The sequence below is a fragment of the Amblyomma mixtum genome, chromosome 8 (genome assembly GCF_055824585.1).
Source record: "Amblyomma mixtum isolate Tamu chromosome 8, ASM5582458v1, whole genome shotgun sequence".
NCBI classification, from domain to species: domain Eukaryota; kingdom Metazoa; phylum Arthropoda; class Arachnida; order Ixodida; family Ixodidae; genus Amblyomma; species Amblyomma mixtum.
In genome coordinates this window covers 105,012,728-105,040,616 of record NC_143019.1, presented here as the reverse complement: position 1 = coordinate 105,040,616, position 27,889 = coordinate 105,012,728, and the positions used below count along the sequence as shown (strand labels likewise).

General features: G+C 45.6%; 1 protein-coding gene across 10 annotated transcripts in view; it reads right to left on the bottom strand.

Annotated features, from left to right (window-relative positions):
• The window catches only part of LOC149333768 (uncharacterized), a 135,424-nt gene that overhangs the window by 8,707 nt on the left and 98,828 nt on the right, over positions 1 to 27,889 (bottom strand). For 6 of the 10 annotated variants that reach the window (XR_016285320.1, XR_016285322.1, XM_089558762.1 and 3 more), the window contains one exon: positions 25,348 to 27,374. The exons of 1 other annotated variant lie outside the window; for it this stretch is intronic. Coding sequence is in view for 2 of the 9 variants with exons in the window: in XM_089558761.1 (XP_089414887.1) it covers positions 27,098 to 27,374 (277 nt within the window). In the remaining 7 variants the exon portion in view is untranslated. Of the gene's footprint in view, positions 1 to 13,283; positions 14,866 to 25,347; positions 27,375 to 27,889 lie in introns of those variants that run through there. 3 more of the 10 variants (XR_016285321.1, XM_089558763.1, XM_089558765.1) reach the window with 1 other exon arrangement.

Here is a 27,889-nt window from a genome sequence, read left to right as displayed (position 1 = left end):
GCGGAGCCGACATAAAATAACTTCGGTAAAACGTTCTTGATGCTTACACGATTGCCATTCCCCTAAAATGGGCTTAACAGAATGTAATTTGTTGTTTGCGTGCTCTTCCCATTCTGCCTGCCACTTATTTCTGAGTTTACTGTAGATAAACTTTAAACAATCCCTGTGCGGTATGTTCACTTGCTTTATTTGGCCATTCCGGGCTTGTGCAGCACATACATCTGCTTTCTCATTACCTACAATTCCAACATGGCTAGGAACCCAGCAGAATTTAATGTTACGTTTTTGTTTTGTGATTTTAACAATGTTATGTATGATGTTACCTATTATGGGTTCAGCAGCATTTCTGGAGTGCAGTGCTTTGAGCATACTCAGGGAATCGGTGTAAATGATGCTATTTTTGATATTCTCTCTTACTATTTTTTCCACAGCTACAAAGATGGCATAACACTCAGCAGTAAAAACCGATGCGCATTCTGGTAGTCGCATTATCTGTTTGTTTTTTCCTTGGATTACTGCACTTCCAACGTGATTTTCTGTTTTTGAGCCATCGGTATAAAATTCAATGTAAGTGTCATACTTTTCTTGTAGTGCAAAGAATTCCTGTAATATGTACTCATTTGGCGTTTGCTTTTTATCTAAATGTGTCATTGTGAGGTCACATACTGAAGGCAGGCTGTACCATGGTGGTAAATATTCATTCCTTTGTGCAATATTCGGTAGGGCATCTAGTACTGTTAGCTCTTCACATTTGTCTTCAAAGCGCAATAGTAATGGTCTGATAGAATGTGGTTTGTTGATGAATAATCTTTTAGATGGGCACTTGGTGACAACTGGATGGCAGAGATGTTTCGGAAGAGAACGGATTTTTAAGACATATGAGCATGTAAGGGCGATTCTTCGATCCTCAAGAGCTGCTTCATTAGTTTCAACGTAAAGGCTAACTACTGGTGATGTTCTGTATGCTCCAGATGATAGGCGCAGACCAAGATTATGAATGGGGTCTAATCTTTTTAAGTAGGATGCTCTTGCCGAACCATATACTATGCACCCGTAGTCCAGCTTGGAGCGCACCAGAGAGCGATATATTTGTAAAAGGCTTGCTCTATCGGACCCCCACCGCTTCCGTGAGAGAACTTTTAAGATATTGAGGACTTGAGAAGCTTTCTTTTTAAGGTTGTTAATGTGTGGTAGAAATGTGAGTTTCTTGTCGAAAGTTAGGCCTAAAAATTTGTGTTCTTGTTTAATTGGTAGCGCAGTGTGATTCAGGTATAGACTGGGATCGACCTGTAGGCCTCGTCGCAATGAAAAAAGAACAGCTACTGTTTTTTGAGGAGAAAATTTAAACCCATTTATGTCTGCCCAAGCACCTAGTTTATTTAGTGTGATTTGTATTTGTCTCTCACAGGTTGATATGCTAGAGGACGTGCATGCTATTTGTAGGTCATCTACATAGACTGAATACATTATGGACTTGGGTATTACTTTAGCTAAGGAATTCATTTTTACTATGAAGAGTGTCGTGCTTAGAATGCACCCCTGGGGTACGCCGTTCTCTTGGGTGAAAGTCATGGAGAGAGTTGCTCCTAGGCGGACTCGGAATGTGCGGTTAGCCAGGAAGTCGTTCAAGCAGTTCAACATCCTGCCGCGGATACCTAGCTCTGCTAGGTCACGGAGGATGCCGAACTTCCACGTAGTATCGTAGGCCTTCTCCAAGTCGAAGAAGACCCCAATACAGTGCTGCTTGTGGATGAACGCCTCCCGGATGGTGTTTTCTAGGCGGACAAGATGATCTGTGGTGGAGCATGTTTTCTTAAACCCACATTGGTGTTTATCTAGTAGTTGCCGAGATTCAAGTACGAAGGTTAGTCTAATGTTTAGTACACTTTCGAAAGATTTAGCAATGCAGCTGGTGAGGGCTATTGGTCTGTAACTGCTAGGACTTGTTGGTGGTTTTCCGGGTTTGAGAAAAGGTATTATGACTGCTTTTTTCCACTCGTCAGGTATATTTCCAGTTATCCAGATTTTATTAAAGAATTTTAACAGTGCCTCTACAGCAGCCTCGGAGAGATGTGCAAGCATAGCGTAATGCACGTTGTCTGGTCCTGGTGCTGTCTTTTTTCCAGAAGATAATACTTTATTTAATTCTTGTAGTGTGAGAGGCTGGTTATAATCCTCATGTACACCTGCTCCAGATGGAAATTTTTGTTTTTCAGCTATTGATTTGTGTTTCTGAAATGTGTTTGTGTAGTTGGATGAGCTTGAGATCTCAGCAAAATGCTCGCCCAGTATGTTGGCCTGTTCTTCTAAAGATGTTTGTGTCCCGGGTGCCGTCAAGAGAGGAAGTGTGAAAGGGGTATGGTCACCAGTAAATTTACGAACTTTTTCCCACATTTTCTTTGATGTTATTGAACTATTTATTGAGGAGACATATTTCTGCCAAGAGGTTTTCTCTGCATTTCTTCGCACATACCGCGCTCTGGCTTTTACCTTCTTAAAGGTGAGTAGGTTCTCTGCAGTGGGATATCGACGCAGAGCGCTCCAGGCTTTCTTTTGTTGTTTTTTTGCTAATGTGCATTCTTTTGTCCACCACACTTTGTGTTTCTTTTGTGCAAGTCCTGTTGTTTGTGGTATAGCGAGTGTTGCGGCCGATATTATGCATTCAGTAAACTTCTCATTAATTTCATCTGTGCTAAGGTCGTCACAAAATTCCTTTTCCAGAGTGGCACTTTTTGTAAAAAGTGACCAGTCGGCGAGCTGAATTTTCCAGCGCCGTGGCCTTGTGGGGATGATTGGAGTCGACGATGAGAGCCTGATGATGGTAGGTAAGTGATCGCTGCCCATGGGGTCATTTAAAACATCCCATTTAAAATCGTTAAAAAGTAATGGTGATGCGAAAGCTAAATCGAGAGAGCTCATTTTTGCTGTGCTTGGACAGCAATATGTGGCTTTTCCCGTATTTAAAAGACAGACATTATTCGAAAGTATAAAATCTTCGATTGTTTGGCCTCTAGAGTCACAGCGTTCGCTTCCCCAAAACGGAGAGTGAGCGTTAAAATCGCCAACTACCAGGAATGGCTCCGGCAATTCATCGATCAGGCCTTCTAGATCTTGGCATGTTAATGTGATGTGTGGGGGAAGATATACAGAACATATTGTAATGGTTTTGTAGCTGATGACGCTAACCGCAACCGCCTCAAGTTTTGTTTTCAGTTTGATTTCTTGAGCCGGGACGCCGCTTTGGATGATGATTGCGACGCCTCCCGAGAGTCTATTTGCATGTTCGCGATCACGCCTAAAAGTTGTGTAATGTTTTAAGATATTTGAATGTTGTGGACCAAGATTGGTCTCCTGGAGACATAGGGCTAGAGGCATCACTGACCCTAGAATATGAGTTATATCATTGTAGTTCCTCAACATTCCTCTACAGTTCCATTGTATTATGAAAGCCATCTTAGTTTTGTGTTTGTACTGATTGAAAAAACTAGATCAAGTTGTTTATGGCCCCGTGACTCGGGGCCTGTCTCTTTTTGACCGATCCAGGGAGCTCCGCCGACCGTCCGACGTGGACGGCGAGGGGCTGCCCGGGGTCGTGTCCATCGCCTCTGCGGAGGCACTGGACGACCGTGCAGGAGGCACATTGATTTTCGAATTTGACCTCGACCTGTGGGAAGAGGTCTTTGGGCCCGCCGACCCGGGGGTCTGCGTCCCCTCCTTTGGGGTAGGCGGAGTAGCGTGAGCTACTCCACCAGACGGCGCGGATGGCCCCGCCACAGGCTCACTACGTGTGGCCTGGACAGGTGCCGAAGCCTGGTGTGGTGCGCCGCGCCCACGCACCACATCGGCGAAGTTTGTTTTTGCAGTGAAGGTGAATTTGTTTGTTTGAGAGTATTGCCTTCTTGCTTCTTTGAAAGAAATGTTTTGCGTAGTCTTGAGAGTAATGATTTCTTTCTCTTTTTTCCAGGACGGACAAGCCCTGGAGTAGGCAGCATGGTCGCCATCACAGTTTGCACACCGTAGGTTAGCAACACATTCTTCGGATTGGTGGTCCTTCGAAGAGCATTTTGCGCAAGTTTTGCGGCCGCGACAACTCTGGGAGCCGTGGCCAAATCTCTGGCAGTTGAAACATCTGCGTGGGTTGGGAATATACGGTCTTACATTTATTTTCAGGTAGCCTACTTCAATGGATTCGGGTAATGTGCTCATGTTGAATGTCAAGATCAGGTGTTTGGTGTCCACTTCTTTGCCATCCTTCCGGATCTTGATCCGGTGGACATCTATAACTTCTTGGTCAGTAAGTCCTTCGAGCATTTCCTTTTCAGAAAGGTGGACAAAATCTATTTCAGAAATGACGCCTCGTACAGTATTCAGAGACCGATGTGGGGTCACAGAGACAGGGATGTCCCCAATGGATACAATTGTTGCAACTTTTGAGTGTTGTATGCTGTCGCGCAGTTCAAGAAGTAAGTCGCCACTGGCCATTTTTGACACCTTGTAGCCAAGGCCTAAGGCATCCGTCAAGCGTTTTGAGACTTGGAATGGGGATATTATCCTTGCTTGTGTTTCTTCTGCTTTACTGTGAATGACATGAAATTTTGGAAAGGATACTTTTCTTTTCTGGAAAAAGTCATCTGCTTCGGTCCGCCCTCTCTTGAGAGAGCGATCAAGTTTTGAAAGGGGGGGAGCCATAAAAAAATGTAGTTTTTCGGTCATGGTGCCAGCCACCCACCATGGAGTCCAACAAGGGGACGCGACAGGTACTTGAAAGAAAGTCCTGCCCACGCCAGCTGTACACCTTAACTATAACCTAATATGACTCAACTCAGGGTAGTTGGTCACACACGGTTAACCCTCGCCGCCAGGAAAAAGGAAAAAACAAAGAAGAGAGGAGGATACAGGAAAGTTGTAAGAAAGGAAATAGGAAAGTGAAAGATAGAGGGGAGGACAGGAAAAGGCGACTGCCGATTTCCTCCGGTCGGGTCAGGCCGGAGGTGCCGTCTACAGGAAGCTGGGGCCAAAGTGGTGTGTTGCCTCCGCCGAGGGGCCTTAAGGGTCCAAACGCTCGGCATCGGCTCAACCACCAGGATCCCCTTTTCCCCGGACACGGCGATGCCACGCACGGCTAAGCGCGGATGCTCGGGTCCGTGGTGACGCATTTTTCACCATCATCCCCCTGAGGGGATGTCCCTGCAGATGCTCGGGTTAACCCCGTGGTGTCGCCACTCACCAACGTCTGCATGCTGCAGACGCCTCCCTGCGGGGATTTTACAAGTGACTTATGGTAAAATCTTCAAAGGTCAGGTAACCTCTGCAATCATCCTTCGCTGCACAAGGATGTCGAGGCTCCCAACCAATCGAATAAAACACCTGCTATGTTTAAAAACCTGTGAAATGTCAACAAGTGCATGTCCGCCTATAGACCTCCTTCACCCCGCGACGTCACGGAGATGCGGTGGCGCTGATGTCAGTAGCGACTTTCGCGTGGTAGGCAAAACAGGTTCCGCCTGCCCGTGCCTACCGCAGCTGCCGCAGCTACCGGCGGCTGCATCGTGGCTGCGCACTGCAGAAGCAGCATGTACTGACCAGCTGTTTCGTTTACCCACGTAGTATCATAAAACGGAAAATTAGATTAGCCTTAATAGGTTTCTCGCATATAAATACCACATTAGGAAATGGGCCGCGGTAGTAAAAGCGCGAAGTCTGGGTGTCGACAGGCGCTGCCAGTCAACGCACTTCATAGCAGGGAAATTTTTGCGCTCATTCAAATGAACAACAGCATGGTACGTTTAAAACTGCGCAAGAAAAAAAAAGCATGTAGTAGTGCACGTACTTATCACCCAGCGCTGGTGTGCACGGGCGCCGGCAAGGTCATTCACCATCAACGAGTGCGTTATTTTGTTGATAGCACATTATGTTTTAACGTGTGTAGAAGTTATACGAAAATATAATGGCGCGTTTTAGGGCATTTACTATATTCTTGAAACTATTTCTTAACATGACCGACATGATCATTTGATTCTAGTAGAAAGCAGTCAGGTAAGTTGTGACAATCTTGCGCGGTCACGTTGGCATGCTTCGTACAGCGTACTTTAAGTGTGCTAAAAACCACATCCTTTTCATTGCATCATGCATATGTCATAAGCTGCTTCATGAAGTAGTACATGATCGCGAAGCCTGTTTGGAAAGAAGCAACCGCAGGCGGGCTACCAAAAGAGCATGTAGCGAGATTTACAGGGGATGAGGCAATGAAAAGTTTTTTCTTTATGGATGCATGATATATGTAACCAAATTTGGTGCAAATATGAAATTGCTCTGGTAATTTTAGTAATGCGTTTTATTTTCAGCTATACCTGGTACAGTTCTCCGGTAATTACAATTAACACCCTCGTCAAGTCACCCCGGGTCTTGAATAATTAAGTATAAAGTGCGGAAAGATTTTATGCCAGCATGTCCCCAAAGCCCTGTTCTCTATGATGGCGGTATTACTTCTTTTTTTTATTAGATTACCAGTACTTATGCTTGCATAGTCACATGAAAACTTTTGTTATCAAAATAACTAACATACTACTGCTCCTGTAGGAAAAAAATCGGGACATTTATTGCACTTCTCTTCGTATCCGGAACCGTTCGCGACAAATAGAATCATTCTATTTCCATTATTTAGAAATTTACGAAGGGGGGAGGGATGCCAATCACTGAAAATGTGGTAGATCAAAAAACAAACCTTTAAGTTCACTCCCTTGTCATGGCCTTTACGCTTTCGCTTTGGTCAAAGAAATGCGGCACTGAAATCAACGAAACCTATGATCCCTCTTCGTAGTGATGCTACCATTGTGGTACTCCGTCGTCGGAAACCCGCAGAATTCGCGACGTGCAAGCGCCATCAGAAACCCCCTTACCTCACAATTTTTTACGACCACAGATCAAAAAACCGTAATTTTATGAATTTCTACTGAATATTTTGCTATATTTTTCCGTCACAAAACCAAAGTCCCAGAGCTACGAAAGAATATAATTTCAGGAATTCAAACTTTTCACTAAATCCACCAGTTTAAGGGGAGAAGTCGGCCTGGCTGGTGCCTGATCTGACGGCTAAAAACAGCGGTTACGCGAGACATATGAGATCGGGACACGATCGACGCTGTCCCCACTTTTCGCACTGCGCGACACGTGTGTCAGCAGATGGTGAGCGCACGTCGGCTCTGCCGAAAAAACGCCAGTGCTTACCTCACTACTGTCCTGAGGTAAAATCATTCTGGCTGGTGCAGAGTGTCAAAACCTTATCATTTTATTCAATGCCTAGGTACAATACACTGTAGAGAAATACGCCGTACATGGCCAATGCGAGTCTGTGTACTTCGAGGAATACAAAGTTGAAAGCATCAACCATTTCTATGATTCTCAGAAACTCAAAACGCGCCTACAAGCCTTGAAAACAGGCGCTGCACCACCTCTACTCGACGCCACTCCCTGGCCTCTTGCCTACCGCGAGCCTGCAGCGACTGCAGCGCCACCTCGCTTGTTTGCAAACATGGAGGAGGTCTATAAGGAATGTTGGATGGAATGGTATGTGTTCGCTATAAAAAACTTAAAATGCTCTTTCCTCAGTTTTCTGCATGAAAATAAAACATGGTTTATTGTTGTTAACTTATCTTCGCATAATTCACATTGTGGCTTGTCTTCTTTTGTTAGCAGGAAATTATGTGTGAGATGCATGTGCCCTATACGAAGATGACAGATAACCACTTCTTTGAAACGTTCCTGGTGGGTGCAGAACTGCCACTCACCTAAAACTGGCTTTACTAAGTGTAGTTTATTTACCTAATTGTTCCAAGATGACTGCCATTTTTCTTTTAATTTACACTGTATTAAGTTCACGCAATCTACAAAGGGCCTATTTACTTTTTCCTATTTCCTAGCCCCGAGCTTGAGCAGCGCAGAAATCTGCCCTCTCATTTCCTTTTATTCCGACATGACTCGGTACCCAGCAGAGTATAATGTTCTGTCCTTGACCTGTGGCTATTACTATGTTACGTATGATGTTACCAAGTAGTGGAGTGATTGCATTCCTAGAATGAAGCGCAGTAAGTAAACTTAGTGAGTCTGTGTAAATAATACTGTTTGTGAGCTTCTTGTTTACTATTTGCTGAGTGGCTACACAGATGGTGTAACATTCGGATGTGAAGATTGATGCCCATTGCAGAAGCCTTACTATTTGATTCCAATTCTCCTGTACCACTGCGCTACCAATGTAAACATCTGTATAAAAAGGTGTAAAAGTACTGTATTTTTCCTCGAGTGCAAAAAATTCTTGTATTATATGCTGCTGTGGGGTTTCTTTTTTAGGAAACTTTGTAAGAGTGAAATCGCAGATGGAAGGAAAAAGGTACCATGGTGGTAATGGATCTAGTCTTGGAGCAATGCCAGGTAATGTGCCTAGTATGCCGAGGTTTTCGCGCATCTCTTCGAAACCCAAGAGCAGTGGCCTAGTAGTCTGCGGTTTGTTATTAAATAGTGTTCTTGATGGGCACTTTGAGACTATTTGGTAACAGATGTGTTTAGGTAGTGAACAGATTTTTAAAATGTATGAACACGTGACCATCGTTCTTCTGTCTGTAAGTGATGGTTCATAAGTTTCTACATAAAGACTATTTATGGGCTAAGTCCTGTATGCACCTATGGAAAGACGCAAACCTAAATTATGTACCGGATCCAGTCGTTTCAAGTATGATGGTCTCGCTGAGACATATACAATATATCCGTAATCCAGGGAGGAGCGCACTATAGAGCGATAAATGTGCAAAAGACATCACCTATCGGAAGCCCAGTGCTTTCAGGAGAGTACTTTAAGTATTTTAAGGGATCGGGAGGCTTTCTTTTTTAATGTGTTTAAGTGAGGCAAGAAAGTGCGTCTTCTGTCTAATGTTATGCCTAGAAATTTATGCTCGTTTTTTAAGGGTAACTATATTTCATTCAGGTGTAGGGTGGAATCTGCCTGTAAACCTCGTTTGAGCAAGAAAAAAATGGCCACTGTTTTCTGTGGAGAAAACCAGAAACCATTTCTGTCTGCCCATGTTGCCAGTTTATTGTTAACTGTATTTGTCTTTCACATGTTAATATGTTTGAGGATGTGCAGGCTATCTGGAGGTCATCTACATACATCATCATCAGCCTGACTACACCCACTGCAGGGCAAAGGCCTCTCCCATCTCTCTCCAATTAACCCTGTCCTTCGCCAGCCGCGGCCACCATATTCCCGCAAATTTCTTAATCTCATCCGCCCACCTAATTTTCTGCCGCCCCCTGCTACGCTTGCCTTCTCTTGGAATCCACTCCGTTACCCTTAAAGACCAGCGGTTATCTTGCCTTCGCATTACATGCCCTGCCCAAGCCCACTTCTTCCTCTCGATTTCAACTAGGATATCATTAACGCGCGTTTGTTCTCTCACCCACTCCGCCCACTTCTGATCTCTTAACGTTACACCTATCAACTTTCCTTCCATAGCTCGCTGCGTTGTCCTTAACTTAAAGGGGCTGCGAAACACTGCTTGAGGGGATACTGGCTATACTTCAGGTGGATTCTTTATGTCACACAGATGCTGAATCAAAAAGAATTACAGGAATCGGTGCACAGGAACGGGAGTTATTCAATGAAGAAATTTCAAAATACAGGCAAACGAAACGCTGCTCTCAATTCGATTTTGGCAGGGCTTCCCACTCCTATTTCGCTCTCCCAATGATGGCACCTGGCGCAACCAATCAAAACAGCCTGCGAGAGCACGTCGCGGAAGTTTGCACTCCATGGTTGCTTGCTCTCTGTAACTCGTTCTTGCTGAGGCTGGCAGCGTCGTTTCCATGCCAGAGCCCCTGGTGGTATATTTTTATTTTACTTGCTTTGCAGGACTTTTATCTAAGACGAACAAGTTGGTTTTGTTGATCTAATATAAAACACCGACAGGTGACAAAATGTGTCTATTTATTCACACAATTTGCAGTATATTTACTGTTTGTCCGATCATCAAGCTCGCGCCAGGTGGTGTCATATCCGCTGCTAAAACCCGCCACTGTGTGGCAACACCATCAGAGCCATGAATTTGTTTTTGGTTTGGTTTATGGGGTTTAACGTCCCAAAGCGACTAAGGCTACGAGAGACGCCGTAGTGGAGGGCTCCGGAAATTTCGACCACCTGGGGTTCTTTAACGTGCACTGACATCGCACTGTACACGGGTCTCTAGAATTTCTCCTCCAAAGAAATTCTAGCCGCCGCGGCCGGGATCGAACCCGCGTCTTTCGGGTCAGCAGCCGAGCACCATAACCACTTAGCCACCGCGGCAGCTCAATTTGTTTTTGGGAGGACATTAAAATATTAAAAAACGGAATATACGCGGTATTACCGACGCTAATAGCACCATTGTAACTCTCTGTATGCGATCAACAGGCAAAACAGTCAACTAAGATTGTGTTTCTGGGCCCCTTTAAGCTGAACCCTCTTTGTTAGCCTCCACGTTTCCGCCCCACAGATCTTGGGATTATTTTGCTAAGAGAGTACATCTTTACAACAAAGAGCATTGAACTTAAGATACTCCCCCTGTGGTACTCCATTCTCCTGGACGAAGTTCTTCGAAAGGGTTGCACCTAGGCGTACATGGAATGAATGGTTACATAAGAAGTCTTTTAGGCAGTTCAACATTCTGCCTCAGATGCCAAGCTCTGCAAGGTCTTGAAGAACCCCAAACCTCCACGATGTGTCACATGCCTTTTCTAAATCGAAAAATACAGCCAGACAGAGTTGTTTATGTACAGAAGCTTCTCTGATAGTATTTTCAAGACGTACTAGGTGATCTGCAGTGGAGCATCACTTTTTAAAACCACACTGATGGCTGTCAAGAAGTTCACGGGATTAAAGGGCAAAAGTTAATCCTAATTAAGGACACTTTCAAAGGATTTCGCGAGGCATCTGGTCAGGGCTATGGGTCTATAACTGCTAGGAGAGGTTGGAGGTTTCCCAGGTTTAAGAAATGGTACAATAGTGTGGCTTTTCTCCAGGCCTCGCGTATTTTCCCTGATACCAAAACCTTGTTAAAGGGTCCCAGAAAGGGGTATCTGAGGTTGGCAAAAAAATACTTGCATTATGTAGAGTGTAGGCCACTGAATGTTCATGCCGCGTACAATACATCAAAAGCAAGTAGATAATTTATAATACATTTTCAAAAACTACCACTTTCGAGCCTCGCGGCGACCAGCGGTGGGGAACTTCCGCCCCAATCCGGACTCATTACAGTCAGTTTTGTACTCTTTACGTCACAAGTGCTGAGCTATGATTGGTTCGCGGTGCCGACGTGAAATCACGCATTTAACAAACTACACTTTTACACTTTTCGGAAACATTTCGCATGTCAGCAAGGAGAGTTGACGTTTATATGCAGTGTTTTATCTAATGCAGATGACTACACTAAATATGTTGACATTTCATAGATCACAGTTGTGTACTGCATTACGAAAACTACTAGCAGGGCTTGAATATATATAATTACGGTTTGCAGGCATTTATGAGCTTGGCTGCATCCTTACACTTTTTCTTTTTTGCTTTGTTGTTGTGTAACATGTATCCAGTGCACAAGTCACCATGAGTTCTTGTATTCTGACGATCTTCATTTTGCATTGCTGTGAAAACCTCAGGAATAGAGCAAGGCAATAATAGAGCCACCTTTTCATTTTGCAAGTCTTTGATATGAGTGCACAAGAATTGGAGTGCATTTGAATGCTCTTTATTTCAGTGACCATGCAGAAATGCCCCTCAAAAACGAACGAAAATTCATTGTTTTTGAGAGGTGCCTTCGGGAGCTGGTGGGCACCAGCCGCACCTGCTGCCAACCGTGTCACAGTGAATTCACTGTCGTGGGCACACTGCTCAGGGTGGGCATGGCATGTGCACAGAGGCACGAGTACACGTGGAACAGCCAGCCATCTGTGGGTGACAATGCGGCTGGCAACCTCCTCATCGCTGCAGCTCTTCTCTTTTCGAGCTGCCCAGTGGCTGCAGCATTGCGCTGCTTCAAGTCGATAAGCATCCAGACCATCAGCGAGCGCACCTTTTGTAATTACCAGCGTGGCTACTTGCAGCTAGCCGTAAATGAGGTACGGCTGCATGCTTTCGTATGAGCATGCCCTGAACAGCTTCATAAACACTGCAGCTGTAAACAGTTTCATCAGGGAAAGGCAACACAGGAAAAATGGTGGATCACTCTGCAATACTGTAGGCTTCTTCAGAAAATCTTACAAGAGTTTGTTGCCATGCAGGAATTAGCATGCTACAATCTTTTCAAAATTGTGTACGTTACTACATTGAAGCAGTTAATACTAAGAGTCTGTAAATGCAGGGCTACATTAGGTACAGCAGCAAGTGAGCCATCACATATCCAGGTTCCACTATTAATTTAAACTCAGTAAGGCGGACCACTGTCTGCATCAGAAAATGCAACACTGTGAACGTAAGCTTGCACTTGTATGGTTCTGACATTGCAGTGTTTTTTGCATTCCTACAATGCCACTGTCATTGTCATGATGATCCAAAAGCTTGTTCTCTTGAAGCAATTTAGAGATTAATATGTTGGTATTTATTTTAGCAGACAAACATTTGCACCAGTCCTTGCAGCTACCATTTGTAGCCATGACTGTTAAGCACTAAAATATGAACTTCTTAAGAAAGAAAACATAGCTGCCATCATACCTTTCTAACAAGTAACCTGCCTAATAATTGAAGAATAATGAACGACTGCTGTCTTGCCTGCAGCTTTTTCAGGAGCAGCAGGCCATGCTGAGAATTGAACTGAAAGGGGCGCAGCTTGACCTGGCCGGTGATGGTCGCTGTGACTCACCCTGGGTACAGCACCAAGTACCTGACCTACAGCCTGTTGGCTGTGCAAGTCGGCAAAATTGTCCACTCCGAGCAGGTTGTGGTGAAAGAGGTGTGTTATTACCTACAAATACAATGCATAATGCAATAATTGTGCAGCATTGCCATAAGAATGGAGCGTCTGCCTTGCATGCAGGAATCTTGTGGTGTAAATAATGTGTTGTGTTTTTGTTGTGTTTTATGGCACATAGGGAACTGAGGCCATCATGCGCCAAACACAAGGTATTGTAAAAGTTTTTTGTTGAATATTAGAGACATGTAAAAAGTCATCCCTGGTGTAAAGGCCTTCAGACATTAATATTACCTTTTGAACATGTACACAAATTTTAAAAATCGCTACTAGTAAAAGCTGTGGTGTAAATAATAATAATACAAAACTGACTTTATTTCCGTTGCTTATACAGAGATCAGACGGTTGAACTGGGAAGAGCTGGGGATAAAAGATAGTGAAGACAGCCTCAATAATCTGATTTGCAGATGACGTAGCTCTGTAAGTAACTGAGGGGAGGAACTGCAGTGCACGCTAGAAGACGAAGGCAGGCAAAGCAGAAGGATGGGTCTAAAAAATTAATATGAAAAAAAAAACAAAGGCAATGTTCAATAGTCTCAGAAAGGAATAACAGCTTAATACAAGCAGTGCGGTACTGGAAGTAGAAAGTGCGCTGTCTCGGTCTCGGCCAAAAAGTGATTGCTGATAAGGAATACAAGAAAGAAGTTATCGAGGTAATAAGATGTAGCTGTAGCACACTTGGAAGGCTCACTCAAGTTATGAACAGCACGTAACTGATACCTCATCAGAGTAAGGCGAAATCATGAAGGGAGAATGGGCAGGGCATGCAGTGTAGAGACGTTCCAGAGGAAGGCGAATGTAGCAGGGGACAACAGGGATGGGTGGATGAAATTAGGAAATTTGGGCAGGGCAGAGTTGTTTGGATGGATACAGTAGAGGCCTCTGTCCTGAAGTGGACATGGCTAGGCTGATGACTGTAGTGAATGAAAGGAATGACTACAAAAAAGCGTTGTTTTATGGCACATAGGCAACTGAGGCCATCATGCGCCAAACACAAGGTATTGTAAAAGTTTATTGTTGAATTTTAGAGACACAAAAAGCGTCATAATGTAATTATTTGTTTCCTTTGCAGTCTGAAGCAGTGCCAAACAGCGTGGCTATCGAAAAAGAGGGGCTGAGGAACTGCCTGGAGGGGCTTGAAAATGCAGGCACCGCCATCTCTTCACTGACAACAGGTAACAGTCTAGGCTGCTATACACTGACATGACATGAAAAGCCATTTGGAGATTGGGTGAAACATGCATTGTGAAAGCATAGAGGAATAGAACATTTTATCCCACTGTACTTGTCACATCTCAAAGAACAGCACTGGGACTATGCTGAGATATCTGCTACTAAGCTGTTGTTATAAGCTGATTTCAGTACTAAGCTTCTGGCATGGCGGCCGTTTATTTTTACCATTTTAGTTTTGTTAGCCATCTCATTGCCGTTGTGGTATAATCAGAGCATAATGCCAGAATCACAAACATAGCACTGCTTAAAAACATCTTCAAACTCAGGACACTCTCAACTTGCTACAGTGGCTCAGTATTTGGCTACTAATGCCAGTGTTCTGGGTTTGATCCTGGCTGTGGTGGTCATTATATGATGGAGGCAAAACACACAAACATCTGTTTGTTTGTGCAGTATCAACACATGTTAAAGAAGCCCAAGTGGTCTAAGTTAAAATCGGGAGCTCTTCCTTGCGACATCCCCATAGCCTATGTATCGATTCCCAACGTTCACTCCACAATTTACAGTTTATACAAAGACAACCTCTTCTGTTTTGTTGCTGTGATGTTGAGCTGGTCCCATTCAGAGAATTCCTTTCTGAGCAATCACACTGCCTTGCCTGTTCTTGCTATCCATCTTCAGACCGGCATCCTGGTGTTAGGCGTTTCTGCAGAATGGAAAAGCCAGGAATAAAACACTGGTTTGATGTATGGCATGTTGCCAAAGGTAAGTAACTAACACCCTGTTATTGTATTATTGTTAGAGGGCTTTGTGAGGCTTTGGAAACCTGACATTCTTCAACTTGTTTTAGGCCTCACGAAAAAGCTGTGGGCCTGCAGCCGAAAGCACAGAACAATCGAAGGGTGGATTGATGGCATCATCAACCACCTGTACTGGGTGGGCGCTATGGGCATGGGGAACGGGGACTTCGTGGTCAGCATGTGGATGAGCCTGCTCAACCACATCTGCAACCAGCATGCTGGCCACGAGAGGCTGTACAAAGAATGCGTTCACGGTCCACTTGAAAACCGAGAGTGGATGAGACCAAGTAAGAGCTACTGTTGAATGCCATTCCTTGAATGCTTAGTCAATGTTGCATTCTAGGCTGCAGTAATGAAATGCTGATTTGGCTTGTCCATTCCTTCCAGATTCAAAGGAATTCCAGGCAGTGAAAAAAAATTGTCGCCTCCCCTTCGTTGCTGAGTGACATTCGTCAGCTGTCCCTGGCTGTCCAGACGTTTTCGTTGGAGTCATTCCACAGCCTGCTGAACCAGTTTGCTCCCAAGGCTAATGCTTTCTCGGAAGAAGGGATGCAAGCAAGGTACATCAGCTTTGACATGCGGAATAGAATGGCAGGCAGGGCAAGTTAGTAGGCTTCCATAACATAAGCTATACAGGCCTGTGTATGAATGTAAGGCTCCTGTAACATTTGAACTGTTCGAAAAAGAAATCGACAAACCTAGTTGAACACTGTTTTTGGTTGACACTAAAGTGTCGTTTACTGATAATGATCACTGCATTTCACATAATAAGCTGCCATTTATAGCCTTTTACGCTGCTCAATAGTAGATAGAAATTCACGATAGCGATCCATGTGTGCTTTAAGTGTTTTCAGCATTGACAAGCGTGTCTAGGATGACAATGCACAGGTGCGCAAGCTCGAATATTGTATGAAAATTGATGCTTGCTTTCCTAGAAAAAATTTAGTGCTGTCTCTGTCCACTTCTATGTCCCGCGTCGTCTGTTGTGCTGCTTAAAAAAAAAAGAATGTGGCATCCAAGCACATGTCTTGATCACTTCTCTTGACTCAGGACTTAGCTGGCTGTGATGCACTTCAACGAGAACACCATGAGGGGGCAAGTGGAGACGGCGGACGGTGAGCAGCGCTGGAAGGTGAAAACCTCAAAAGCGAGAAGGGGCCACTTCACTGTCACTCCGCTAAGAGGAGCCAACACACGGTAAGCAAACAATGCATGACTCAACGCACCAGTAACATCATTGCTGGGTAATTCCATGTGAAATGTCGTAGATGCCAAATACGGCCACCAATAATGTAATGTGGACATTAACCGTCGATGTAGCATGACATTAGTGCAGTTCACTCTGAAAAAGATATGTGATGATTGGCGCAGAGTTCCAATGAGTCATGTTCTTGCGTACCTCAAAATTTCTTGATCTGTTGTTGTACTTGCAGATAAAGGTGCTCCAAGTGTTCCAGGAATACACTGCTAAATAAAGCTGCGGTGCCCTTTTCGTCACAGTGCTCCAGGACAGTGCAGTGTCCGAGACCAGTGGCGCATCTCAGACCAACACAGTGTTGGAGCCAAGCAGTGCGTCCCAGGCCATCGGAGTGTCTGAGCCCTGTGAAGTGCTTGAGCTCAGCACTCATTGACAACGATGGACTGTCACAGTTCAAAGAATGGGTGCTAGATGACTGATGCTTGCATGAATCACTGGCTGATGCATCTGCTGCTGCACATGAAGACTTGCTGGCAGCTGAGGCTACACTGCCACAAACAGCACTTGCGCAGAGCAAACGGCATAAAAAAAAGCCCGGCCGGGCCGATGAGGCAATAGTAGCTGTATACAAGAGACCGACACGTGCAGTAGCCATGAAACAACTGACGTTTATTGCCTGCTCACCGGAAGTGCCTGAGCACGTTGCCAGACTGGCTGGCGTGCACCGTACAGTTTTAGCGGTCACCCATACAGTAGCTAACCTGGGCAAGCTTACCGAGGGCAAGCTTACCCTTAATGGAAGTGAAAATTTTGACTATTATGAACATTTCAGATTATCATTAGACAAAATGATGAAAACAGTTCCGGAGGCCGCTCGACCTGGGCTGCAGATAAAGCTGCTCCAAGCGTTCCAGGAATACACTGCTAAATAAAGCTGTGGTTTCGCACTACTTCCGAAAAAAAAAAAAAAACAGTAAGAGACTGCTCGACTAGAATTTTTGGGGTGACACTTGACTAGAATTTTTATTGTTGTGAAGGCTATCTTTGAAGGCCTCGTGGAACCGTAATAATCTAAGTATTTATGAGAAATTTCACCTTTGATTTACAAATGCATGTCGACAGACAGGGACGTGGCTTAGTTTTCATTTGAGGGAGCATATTTAAACTTCAAAATATCCAGTCAAACAGCTGCCACACTGCAGACCGCACCAGTGGTCCATACCAGTGCATTGTTGAGTTTGATTGCGACCTTCGTTTGGACTGCTTTGGGCTGTTGGGCTTCGTGGTTGAGTTTCCCATTCCAAAATTTTATGATGCAATCTAACCACGAAAACAGCTGAAGAATTATTCATAGGCAGCACAAAGTCCCCGGCTCACTACCTTTCCTGATCTGCAACCATATAGTTGCAATGGATACTGCTTAGTCCACACTAGTACTCCCAACCCGTTTAATGGCACACTACCATGCTGAAAATACGATCATTTCTACATGAAAAATTATTTTTAAATGCATGTCTAATTTTATGCTTAAATGCCTCGCATATATGAAGTGTGAGTATGTTTTAAATTTAAGAAATAATGTATCTAAGGGATGCTCTGTGTCTTGTACACCACTACAGGATACTAGCAGTCAGCATTACCAATTTTGTATTATTTTTTCAGAGCCTGAAGATGACCTCCAAACAAATATGAGGGCCCGGCGGGTGAGAGTTAAGAGAATAATTAACAGCAGCGACAGCGAGGAAAGAAACAATGATGTGGTATTGCAGGTAAGCATGCCTGCTCTGATAATGCTATTTATTTTGCACTTGTGAATGAAGAGTGGTTTAATATCTATGCGGTGACGTGCTTCTCTTTGCAGCCAGAAAAAAAATCAAACAGGCAGGGCCCAGCAATAACTTGTTAAAGATGCTCGCTTTAAAAAAAAAAAGCAAGCTCTCCGCACAAAAGGGAACAAATGATGCAGAGTTAAAAAGGCAGCTTGCAGCAGCCCAGGAAAAAGTGGCCAGCCTGAATGTGTGTGTGTTGTGTTGGGTTTAATGGCACATAGGCATCTAAGGCCATCATGCGCCAAACACAAGGTAATAGGGAATGTTTTCTGTGTGATTTAATAAAAATGTGGTGTAAAGGGCCTAAAAAATTTAACTAGCTAGTAATAACAGACAAAACGAGATTTGAGAATGGCTAATGGTAAAAGCTTTAAAAAAGGTCAGGCAACCTCAGCGGCCATCCTTGGCTGGCCAAGGATGTCGAGGATCCCAACAAATCGGCCAGCCTGAAAGGAAAAATTCAACTGAAGGAGTCAGAGATTAAAGAGCAGCAAGCTCTAAATAGAGAATTGCAGCAAAAGCTGGTTGGTTGGTTTATGTGGTTCAACGTCCCAAAGCGACTAAGGCTATGATAGACGCCGTAGAGGAGGGCTCCGGAAATTTCGACCACCTGGGGTTCTTTAACGTGCACTGACATCGCACAGTACACGGGCCTCTGAAATTTCTCCTCCAAATAAATTCGACCGCCGCGGTCGGGATCGAACCCGCGTCTTTCGGGTCAGCAGTCGAGCACCATAACAACTGAGCCACCGCGGCGGCCTGCAGCAAAGGTTGTTGGACTCATTGCACTGGATGCAAGGTAAACATACTTTTCTTGTGCATGGAGAACGCAGTAGAATGAGCAGTGACGTCTTTGGCGGCAATATACTGGGTTTGTTGAAAATAGCCATTGTTCTGATACTTTTTCATATTGCAGTTGGTGCAAGCCCATTCATCAGATGCACTGCCCGCATTGCAGACAACAGCAACACTGTCACCTACCAAGAGAGTGTCGCCGGAGCCATTGCCACAAGCACCAGAGCTGCCTGACATGGTACTCTACTTGTAATTAATGAATTAGGGTTGAAGAATTTATCTTTCCCTTCAAGCAAGCATAATATATAGCAGGCATATTGAGTTCTTGGATTTGCATTATCTTTTTCAGACTGACATTGGGGATGGGCACTGGATATCCACCTCGGCTTGGAGGAGAATTAAAAAACAACCCCAAGGACTTGATGTTCGTGAAAGATCTACTAATTGCGGTGTGGAGCCCAGCAGAGTTGCTCGGGCGGTCTCAGCAACTGCGAGTTATGAAATTTTGCACCCAGGGTTATTTCTTTAATTACTTTGCATTCCTTTGTTTTCTGTTTTGCAGGAAAGCACTGTCCATGCTTTCCTGACTGCCCGAGGAAAGAGCAGCTCTCACCGTGGAAAGTGTAGGCGATGCGTGGTGAGTGAAGAACAAATAAACCATCATGCCTAATACTTCACAATGTCATTCAATGAGTTTAGGCAGGGGAATTTTGATTTATGTGCTCATTGCACGCATATTTTTACTTCCGTTTGACAGACTGTTACAAAGAGCGGCTCGAAGGGAAAGGGCTGGTGCCTGAAATGATACCAGGGGCATTGAAACAGATGAATCGCTTCATCGTAGAGAAGATAAGTGACATCGAGAGGATGGCCAAAAGGTTTGCAGTCTAGATAATTGCATTGTCACATTTCAAGCTGAAGAAATCAATTTGCTTGCAGAACCATTTTGGCTGTGTGTGCCTGCCTTACTCTGTATGTACTATATTGACACGTTGTAGTGACGGCAGTCCAGTGGTTAGAAAGACAGTAACAAGACTTTCGAACAGCACGGCAGTGGCGTAAACAACAAATGTGCTCGTCAGTCGTCGAACTACGAATGCCCACCGCTCGCAGCATCGCTCAATTTAAAGCCGGCAATGAAACTTCGAGATAACAGGACAAGATCATCTAGAGTAATCTGGAAACACGTAGATGCAGCTCTTCATGGCTGCGATCAATCGAGATTAGTCTGGTCGCTTCTCGCGTCACAAACAAAATGATAACACCCCTTTCCTGCGACCTTGAGCGCGAACGAACGGACACTGCAATGATACGTGGCATTATCCTCTCCCAAAGAAGCATCGCCTCGATGCTTTAAAATGAAAATAAACACGACGGAGGATGCAATCTTCCGAGTCCTGTAGCGTTCATAATAGGGCTTAAGACGTACTACATGTATGACTTCCGGGCGTGTGCGTCGTCGCTGAGATGCTGTCGTGCCGTCGGGGATCACTTCATAGTCTAGGTCACCGATGCGGCGGGAAACCCTATACGGGCCAAAGTAGCGTCGTAGCAACTTTTCACTCAATCCACGGCAGCGAACTGGTGTCCATATCCAAACCCGATCACCTGGCTTGTAATGCGTGTCTCGTCGGCGCAGATTGTAGCGTCGGGCGTCGGTGTGCTGCTGGTCTTGAATGCGAAGCCGCGCAAGTCTTCGGGCTTTCTCGGCACGATAAAGGTAGGCGGCGACGTCGAGGTTGTCTTCGTCAGAAACGTGCGGAAGCATTGCGTTGAGTGTTGTCGTGGGCTTCCTGCCGTATACCAGCTGGAATGGGGTAGACCTGGTTGTCTCCTGGACGGCAGTATTATAGGCGAAGATCACGTAGGGCAGAATGGAGTCCCACGTCTTGTGTTCGGCGTCGATGTACATGCAGAGCATGTCTGCGATGGTTTTGTTCACACGCTCTGTGAGTCCGTTGGTTTGTGGATGATAGGCAGTTGTCCTCCGATGGCTTGTCTGGCTTAGTTCAAAAAGGCTTACGTCAGCTCCGCTGTAAATGCCGTTCCTCTGTCTGTAATGAGCACTTCGGGGGTGCCGTGTCGCTGGAGAATTTGTTTGACGAAAAATTTTGAGACTTCTGTTGCGGTACCACTACGCAACGCTTTTACTTCGGCGTCGGTGGCCACAATAATCCACTTGTTACCTGATGATGAAGTCGGAAAGGGGCCGAGGAGGTCCATTCCTATTTGCTGAAAGGGCTTAGTTGGCGGTGGTATGGGGTTCAGGATTCTGGCTGGTCTAGTCAGAGGTGTTTTGCGTCGCTGACACTCACGGCATGTTTTCACGTAACGGGAAACGTTGGCAGCTGGCCGCGACCAATAGTACTTCTCCTGGATGCGGTGCAACGTGCGAGCAATCCCAAGATGCCCCGCGGTTGGCTCATCATAGCATGCCTGGATAATTTCTTGCCTGAGATTTTTGGCCACTAAAAGAAGATGCACAGTCCTGTTGGGCATGAAGTTCTTCTTCAGCAAGGACATTATTGTGAAAGATGAAGGACAGTTGGTGCTTGAACCCTCGGGGAGGCGATGCGGTCTTACCTTTCAGATAATCAACTAGACTTTGCAACTCAGGATCAGAGCGCTGCTGCTGCGCGAAACAGCTGGCGCTTACGGCTCCCGAGAAAGCGTCGTCGTCTTCCTCTTCGGGTGCTGCGTCGACGGGGGCTCGCGACAAGCAGTCTCCGTCGGAATGCTTGCGGCCAGATTTGTAGACTACAGTTATGTCGAATTCTTGAAGACGCAGGCTCCAACGAGCAAGGGGGCTGGATGGATCTTTCAAATTGGCAAGCCATCACAGAGCATGGTGATCGCTCACAACCTTGAATGGTCGTCCGTATAGGTAGGGGCGAAATTTCGACATGGCCCAAATAATGGCGAAATATTCTTTCTCGGTCGTCGAATAGTTGGCTTCGGCTTTCGATAGTGAACGGCTAGTGTACGCAATAACTTTCTCCTGTCTACCATTTTTCTGAACGAGGACCGCTCCTAAGCCCACACTGCTTGCATCGGTATGAATTTCGGTTTCGGCGTTTTCATCAAAGTGCCCGAGCACAGGAGGGGACTGTAAGCGGTGCTTCAGCTCTTTGAAAGCTTCCACCTGCAGCGTTTCCCATTTAAAAGGCACGTCAGCCTTGGTAAATTGGGTCAAAGGTTCAGCGACGCGCGAAAAGTTCTTGACAAATCGCCGGTAATAAGTGCACAATCCAAGGAATCTGCGTACAGCTTTCTTGTCTTTGGGCTGTGGAAACTCTGCGATCGCAGCCGTCTTCTGAGGGTCTGGGCGAACTCCATCCTTGCTTACGACGTGACCAAGGAACAGCAGCTCCTCGTAGGCGAAGTGGCACTTCTCTGGTTTCAGTGTTAGTCCTGAAGACTTGATTGTTTCCAGCACTGTCCGAAGCCTTCTGAGATGGTCTTCAAAGCTTGAGGAGAAGACAACAACGTCATCTAAGTAGACTAGACAAATTTGCCACTTCAAGCCTGCGAGCACCGTATCCATTACTCGCTGGAACGTCGCTGGGGCAGAGCAGAGGCCGAATGGAATCACCTTGAACTCGAAGAATCTGTCTGGCGTGATGAACGCAGTCATCTCGCGATCTCTTTCGTCGACTTCAATTTGCCAGTAGCTGCTCTTCAAGTCCATCGATGAGAAGTACTTAGCGTTGCATAGCCGATCCAGTGTGTCGTCGATATGGGTGAGGGGGTAGACATCCTTCTCCGTAATGCTGTTCAGGCGGCGGTAATCGACGCAAAAGCGAAGGGTGCCGTCTTTCTTTTTCACTAGGATGCCTGGTGCTGCCCAAGGACTCCTCGATGGCTGGATGACGTCGTCACGCACGGTGGACAGCTGTCTTCAGGCTTGCAAGGACTACAGGGCTCTTGTAGCACACCTGAAGGTGCGCACATCTTACAAGGGACAAACAAAAGCCAAGTGCCCATTTCCTTCATGCAGAACTTACACCAACAAAGCATCCTTTTCTTCTCACCCTTCACGGTGTCATGGCAAGAGCCTTCAAAGAGTGCCAGTATCTGAAATCCAGAGGTCTATTTGTAACATTGTGCCAGAATCAGGACCAGCCAATGAAACACAACTCTCTTCGGATTTAGTTTTACCTGAACAAGCAGTACCAAATCGGACTGTGTCTCTGCTCAAGGAGAACGTAGGAACCTGCACCAATAACCACATCTGTGAAGCCTTTGCTCATTTGTACCTCCGCTTGCTGTCATACTGCCATGTCCCATCGTCTACGGTCCAAATGATTGCAGAAGCTATGCGTGACATAGATGGTGCAGAGTTCAGAGCATGATTTCGCTTATGAAGAAAAAGCTCAGAGAGTGGTATGAGTGATGAGACCATTTAGAAACTCGCAGATGATATGATGAAAGCAGATGCTGTTTCAGCTGTGCACTGTTCCCGCAATAGTGTGTTTCGGACAGAACACAGCCGCACATCCTACTCCAAAGTACATTTTTCATACGTAGAACCTGTTGCAATTCGTTTAGGGAACAACAGTAAGGGTATCACATCAACCTTTCACTACATTCCTATACTGAAAACCCTTGATGTGATGCTCGAAAGTCTAACTGTAATTTCACAGTTTAGCAGCCCATAACCTCCAACAACAGTGTTGAAAAATTTCACCCTATCGTGAGCATCCCAATGCATTGAAGATAATACTTTTTCAGGATGCATTTGAGGTTGTTCACACTCTTGGGTCTGCAAAGAAGAAACATACATAATTGTTGGAGGTGCACTTCATGCTCGAAAATGTTGATCCCTGGAAAAGGAGCTCTGCTGAGTCCATCAAACTTTGCTTGCTTTGCAAAGAGAGTGATTTAACATTCTTAGGACAGAAAAAGGTGCTGGTGCCTTTGCTTGATGATCTAAAGAAGCTAGACATTGGATGCTGCAGCAGTTCAGAAGGAACTAGTGTCACTGGCACAGTAACTGCCATCCTTGGTGATAACCTGGGAAGCCATGGCATTGGAGGATTTGTTGAGTTTCAGTGGTCCAAATCATATATGTAGGTATTGTCTGGCTAGAAAAGACATCCTTTTTTGTGGCACTGCGATCTCAGGAGTTTGTGATCTGAGAAAACCAGTAAATTACGACAGGGCAGTGTCAGTGCTGCTCATTGAGAATATAGAAGGAGGTGAAGTTTAATACCCCTGTCAGATGAGCAATGTTTAGTGTCTTTTCAACGAGTGACACTCGCCTTTAGTGTCATTTGCATCGTGTCACACGAACTTTAATGACACTCGCCGCTGAACGCACTCGGCACAAAGTGAGTTCGGCGAACTCACTTCACTTCTCCCGAGGGGCGAAGTGTATAGCCTTGGTAGCAGCGTTTCGAAACTAGAATACAACGTCACTGACAAAAACGCCGTTTTATTGAACGCAGCTAATTTTTTTTACCCCCTTGTTCATGTAAACTGAATTTGCGCTGCCATTAAATATATATTGAGTTGAGTTTAATGGCACATAAGCGACTCATTAAATATGTATGCTGCACAAATTCTGACATTCTTGTTTTCAGTTGCAATAATTTTTGAGGCAGCCGCAGCAGTATGGCTATGGCGGCTAGCATGGCGACCGAAGCAACCATCTGCAACCGCTTCGCTGTGATGCTGCAGCAGTGTTTGTCACTGTGTGTGTGCGTGTAACATGGAATTCTGCACAGCGGCTGAAGCAAGAAGAGAGCAAGCGTCTTGGTCCGAATCTGAAACATATGCCTTGATAAGGCTATGGGAAGATAGCCTGGGAGACCTCCGGCGCACGAAGCGTAACGCGAAAGTTTACGCAGCCAGCATCAGCAAAAGCACCAAAGAAGTGAAAAAATCGAAAACATGGGCAACAAATATAGGCGGGTTATACGTCTGGGCCCTCTCGTAAATTGGAATGATTTGCGTCGACGCTTTGAGTGGTTTTTCAGCCAGCTTGTCCGCGTGCTCAATGATGCCATACAATATGATGTATGATGCCATACAAAGCTCCTTGATAATCGTAAAAAAAAAATTCCTTGCATAGTTTGCAATCTAAATAAAACTGTACATTAAAGCACTGAAGCGCGAAAAGTAATATTTTTTGTGCCTTACTTGAAAAGCCATCGTCACCAGCATAAATTCCGAATGACACTTTATTTTGCCATGAAGCAGCGCGCCCCGAAAGTGTCACTCGTTCTAGAGAAGTGCACTTCGTGAAAGTGTCACTAAACTTGCCCGTGTGACAGGGGTATTACTCTTTGTTTAATGAAGTGAAGTATTTTCATGTTTGTGCTTCTGGACTTCCATTATGCTTGGCACATGACCTCTTTGAAGGCGTCGTTTCATTCGACCTTTCTTTAAAAAAATGGCAGATGTATAAAGTATGCAAGTGGATTTCATTTGAAAACCTCAACCGCCTTATTTCTCTTTTCCCCTTTAAGCACAACGATCTGGGCGACCATCCGTCCAAATTTCACCTCAAAGCAAAACTTGAAGGTCATGCGGTGCAAAACTGGAATATGTTACGCCTTTTCCCCTTGTTTCTCCCTGGAAATGTGCAGTGTAGAGACAACGAGGTGTGGCAGCAGATTCTGCTGCTTTCTGAAATCGTTCAGCTGGTCACACAGCGCCAGCACTTACCCATGCAATGATAATGAGGCTTCAAGACCTCATTGAGGATTGCATTACTGGAACGGCAACACTTTTCCAAGATGGCCCTATGAAACCAAAGCACCACTATCTATTACATTACCCGTTTTTGACGCTACAGTTAGGACCTCTCATAAGACTGTAGATGATGCATTCCGAGAGAGAGCACGGCTATTTTTGGAAGTGTGCAAGAAACTCAAAATTTTAAGAACTTGACTTTGCTTTGTCTCAGCGAAATCAGCTCTTTGAAGCAATCAAAGGCACTGGCTAAACACTGATGCCTTGGATGATGCCCAGATATTTTTGATTGAGCTGTATACTCCAGAAGTTCAAAGTGTTGTGAAAAACGCCATCCAAGTCAGGAAACTATCTTACAAGCAAGCCATGCAGTCATTCGTGGCCTGTTGTACAGGAAAAAAATGCTTGGAGTAATGTCGCGGAACGATGGCAATCTTGAGTTTGAAGAAATTATGTTCATCCTTTCCCAACTGCAAGAGTTTTTTCTTTTGAAAGCTGTCGAGTCCTTATATGAACCTGCAAGCAATATTTTAACATCTTGAGCAATGACGGCCCCATGAAATGCATGAATTTCAACAGTTTGCTCAGCCATGTGCCACTTGTTCAGTACAGCCCTGCATGCAACAACTTTCCTGTTGTGGTACTTAAACATGCAGTATTGAATATAGCTTGATTTTTCGTCTGCAGATTGGCACTATGGACTTGGAGCTGCTTATAGGGGAGTGGCTGCCGACATTAAGCTCAGGATCTGTCCAACAAACTGCCAACACACTTCGAGAATGTGGTGTAGAGTCCCTTGAGCACCTTCAATACATTGTGGAAGATGACCTCGTATTTCTAAATGCCGTTAGTAGAAGAATGCTACTTCAATAGTTTCGGGGGTCGTTTCATTCAACCTTTCTTTATACATCTGCCATTTTGTTAAAGCATGCAAATGGATTTCACACAAAGCACGCCGGAATCTGAGCACTGCTTGGGCCCAGCACAAAGTGCAGTATGACCACTCTCACCAGGAAATTCACTACAAACCGGGTGACCTGGTGTTGAGGCGCAGTCATGTTCTCAGCGATGCCAGTAAGCAGTTATCTGCTTCTCTGGCAAAGAAATGGACGGGACCCTATCGAGTTCGAGAGGAACTTTCCTCTCTCATCTACAGGCTGGCGGACTTGACGCTAAGAACGACCGGCGCATGTCTGTGATCTCAAACCCTACTTTGACAGAGGGAACGAGTGGCCTGTGGAGAACGCTCTCCTCCGCCAGCAGGCAGCCGCACCGAGAGGCAAGGCTCGAGAACAGAGCCCAGCCCCTCATTACAACTTGCGCCCATGGCAGAACTAACTCTACCCAACAGGCATGGAATAACTTCTGTTTAATATGAACGGAACAGCTCTCTCATATTTCGCACCTTGGCTTCCAGAGCAAGCACACGCTTTCCCTTCAGAAAAGGCCAAGCAGGGTTAGATTAGCTTAAACAAAAAAAATGTAAATTGGGAAAGTACATGGAAAGAAAAGACAGCCTTGCAGCCGCAGGTCAGCTTGCAGAGCGAGCCCGCGGAGGAGAGCTGACGGACGCTGAGACTAGACGACCGTTGCTGCTTCGAACATCCAAAGCCATGCCATTTAGAGTGCGGCAGCATTCCGGAGCACAGATCTTGCTGTCACCACCAAGCTGCACAGAAGAACAGCTTCCGGTCGGCCACGGCATGAGCGAGCGAGAATTCCGGGAAACCGGGGCCTGTGTCTACCACAGTGAAAACTGCAGCAGAGAAGCCGCCTTGCAGCCTCCCGGTCCCTGCGGCAACGGCTTTGCCCACGAGAGCAGCTTGGTGCTCCACTGGGCCCGCCTCGCAAGCCCTCAGTGGCAGAGGGAAAATGGGTCGACGTGCCTTTGCCACCCCTGCAGAGAGGAAAAAAGGGCGAGCCAAAAGCGAGTGCTTCAACCAGCAGTGTGGAGGCCTGCTGTATGCTATGGAACAGGACAACACGGTGCGTAATTGCCCTGAGCCTGCCTGCCGCCCGTGCATCCCCAGAAAGCTGCAATGACCGACTCATCTTAAGCGGGACCTGCGGTCATCGACCCCCTTCAATCCTTGGCTTCACGGTCATTTCTGCCGGTCGACTGCAGTGCCTTGCTGTCCTGGAGACCATGGCCTTAGACGACGGCACCGGTGGCTGTGAGCTGAAACTTTTCTTAATTGGTTTTAAAGTTAAACATGGTTTCACCGGCCCTACTCGGTACACCCCTTGGTGAACGCGGTCACTTCCGGGCCGTAGGGCAGTTTTAAGGAGGGGGGGATGTGGGGATGCACAGGAATCCCCTGCCCCATAGTAATGGCCGCGCGTAATTATCACACGATGTTATGCGCGCGCCGTAAGGGAGATTTGCGAGCGAGGGCACCCACGCCGACCCCG